The sequence below is a fragment of the Oncorhynchus masou genome, chromosome 11, assembly GCF_036934945.1.
Source record: "Oncorhynchus masou masou isolate Uvic2021 chromosome 11, UVic_Omas_1.1, whole genome shotgun sequence".
NCBI lineage: Eukaryota > Metazoa > Chordata > Actinopteri > Salmoniformes > Salmonidae > Oncorhynchus > Oncorhynchus masou.
In genome coordinates this window covers 45,559,934-45,562,106 of record NC_088222.1, presented here as the reverse complement: position 1 = coordinate 45,562,106, position 2,173 = coordinate 45,559,934, and the positions used below count along the sequence as shown (strand labels likewise).

Genomic DNA, 2,173 nt, shown 5'->3' with positions numbered 1-2,173 from the left:
TCAACCAAGCACAGTAGCAAGGTGAATGAAGCTGTGCATAGGCCTATCTCAAAAACACTGACTGATGTTAGCAAGGGGGCATAATATCTTTGAAAACACTGTAATATTAGTTGAGTATGATAAGTCAAAATAATGCAATACCGGGAGATAAAAGGGGAACAAAATGGTCATTGTGCAAGGCCGCTCTTAGCTGCGTAGTAACACAATCGAGGCAACTAAGAGGACATGATATGAACATGTCTGAATTACCACAATATGCATTTACAATATCATGTAAACTCAAAACCACAACTTGCACAGAAGCCATAGTAGCCTACTCAGAACCTAAGGCCCATTCACAAAAGGAAAACTCAAAGTCCTTGCTAATTTCATATAACTTTATTTTCTGGGGAAAAATAAAACACGTCTAGACCTTTCCTTGTTTGCACTCCATGTTTGCAAATCTTTGAAGTAGAATGCTGTCTCTGAGAATTTGAGCGTGGCAGTGGGTGAACGCAGGCTAAGTGGTCCGATAGGTCTCAGTTGCAATAGTTTTGCAGGTCGAAGATGTTGCAGGGCTTGTGACAGCACTGCTCTACAATACCTCTCTTTACCATTATCTCCGTCTGGTCTTTGAAGGGGTACTCTTCGTTCTCCTTTGCTGATTTTGGAGAGAGGAACCCTGCAAGAGGAGAAAAATATATTGAGTGAGTACTATAGCACAACATAAACCAGCATATGTTGTATGGACTACTGTATATGCCTTTCCCTGTATCTCATCATTGCCTTCACATTCATTTCAATATTTGTAGGTTCTACATTGTTCCACAACATTGTTATTCATAGTGACCATGAGTTTCCTACATGCCATTTCTACACACACAAAAACAGTAAAGTAGCTTGTGGTCTTAGATCAAGTTGAGTTGTCGAGCAGCTATGAAGTCTTTTGAATTCAGACAATGCTAGAGGTGTCTTGCCTATAAGGGGATCCACATCTCTCTTTGGGTTGTAAAAGAATCCTTTCTCTCCACACACCAGATAGAGGGCGTCCACCAGGTGAGAGCCACACAGGTGTTGGGCAGCTGCAGCTTCTGCCCCGGGGGAGAGCGCCAGCAGCACCAGCAGAGATGCAGCTTGGAGCCAGAAGGCCATGGTGATGGTAGGCTGGATGAGGGAAACACAATGAAACAGATAAGTTCACACTGCTTACAGTACACTATGGGAGCTTCATGCAATGTATGAGAACAATCTCTATTCTAGTTCTTGGATTGATATAATTCATTTTGTGTAATTCTGACGACCCATATCCTGTTGATATATTGTCATTCAGTATGTTCTAAAATAAACCATATCCCTACATCAACAAAACTCCAGTTATTGGGTTCTAGATGAAGTAAAGTACATAGTACATAGAAATACATTTGTTCAACAAAAACGGTAAGAGTTCTGAGGCATTTTCATATTCTAGTTGCATTTACATCCCCAAGATCTACCACGCTAACCCTACTGTCGTTCCCAATCCTCCAGTGAAACGCATAGACCCCCAAGCTCTTGCCTATGGAGTTGGTGGTGGTGAAGAAGCTCTGTAGAAGAATAGCAAAAATGCTGAGGGAATAATTAGTTGAGGCAGAACACCAGGTCCTCCCCCCATTTATACCTCTGGGTCTCGGGAACAAGGGCCTGTGGTCTTTGACAGTGTCAGCGGAAAAAAGAGAAGTCTCTCAATGAAATCAAATGGTAAGTGGCAATTCAGTTGTTCGCCTCGTTAGGCATGTTTGTCTTACTAAGTGACATTAGTGGACCAAGCAGAGGGCCAGTGAATCGGACATAACTGATGTGACCTGTGTCTGAGCTATACAGACGATTCCAGGGATTGATGCCCTGTGTATGGTCTACTTGCTCCTGATTCAGCTATGCTAAAGAGCATATGAGGTGTTTGTTTGAAGAAGATAGTGAGAGACAGCTGGTGGCTCAATGAGTGTCCTTTGCATCAGTTTTTGGAGGTGAAAGTCCTGTTGTGATGTTAGTGGGATATTTCCTGTTGACACATTGCCCATTAACAGAGTCAGATCATTTTGTGGCAACTTTTTCCATGATGCACTCACTAAGTTCTTGTCATGGCTAGCTTTACACTGACGGCAATATAAAAAAAATACTCTTGGATCAGTCAGTGTGACGAGAAATGAACTTTCCA

The 2,173-nt window shown here is 42.2% G+C and overlaps 1 protein-coding gene across 1 annotated transcript; it reads right to left on the bottom strand.

Moving 5' to 3' along the window:
• Positions 1-518: 518 nt before the first annotated feature.
• On the bottom strand, positions 519-1,131 carry LOC135547988 (insulin). The gene is made up of 2 exons (XM_064977187.1): positions 957-1,131; positions 519-661 (listed from the first exon to the last, which is right to left on the bottom strand). The coding sequence occupies exons 1-2, from the start codon at positions 1,129-1,131 to the stop codon at positions 519-521; spliced, it is 318 nt and encodes a 105-aa protein (XP_064833259.1).
• Positions 1,132-2,173: the final 1,042 nt, after the last annotated feature.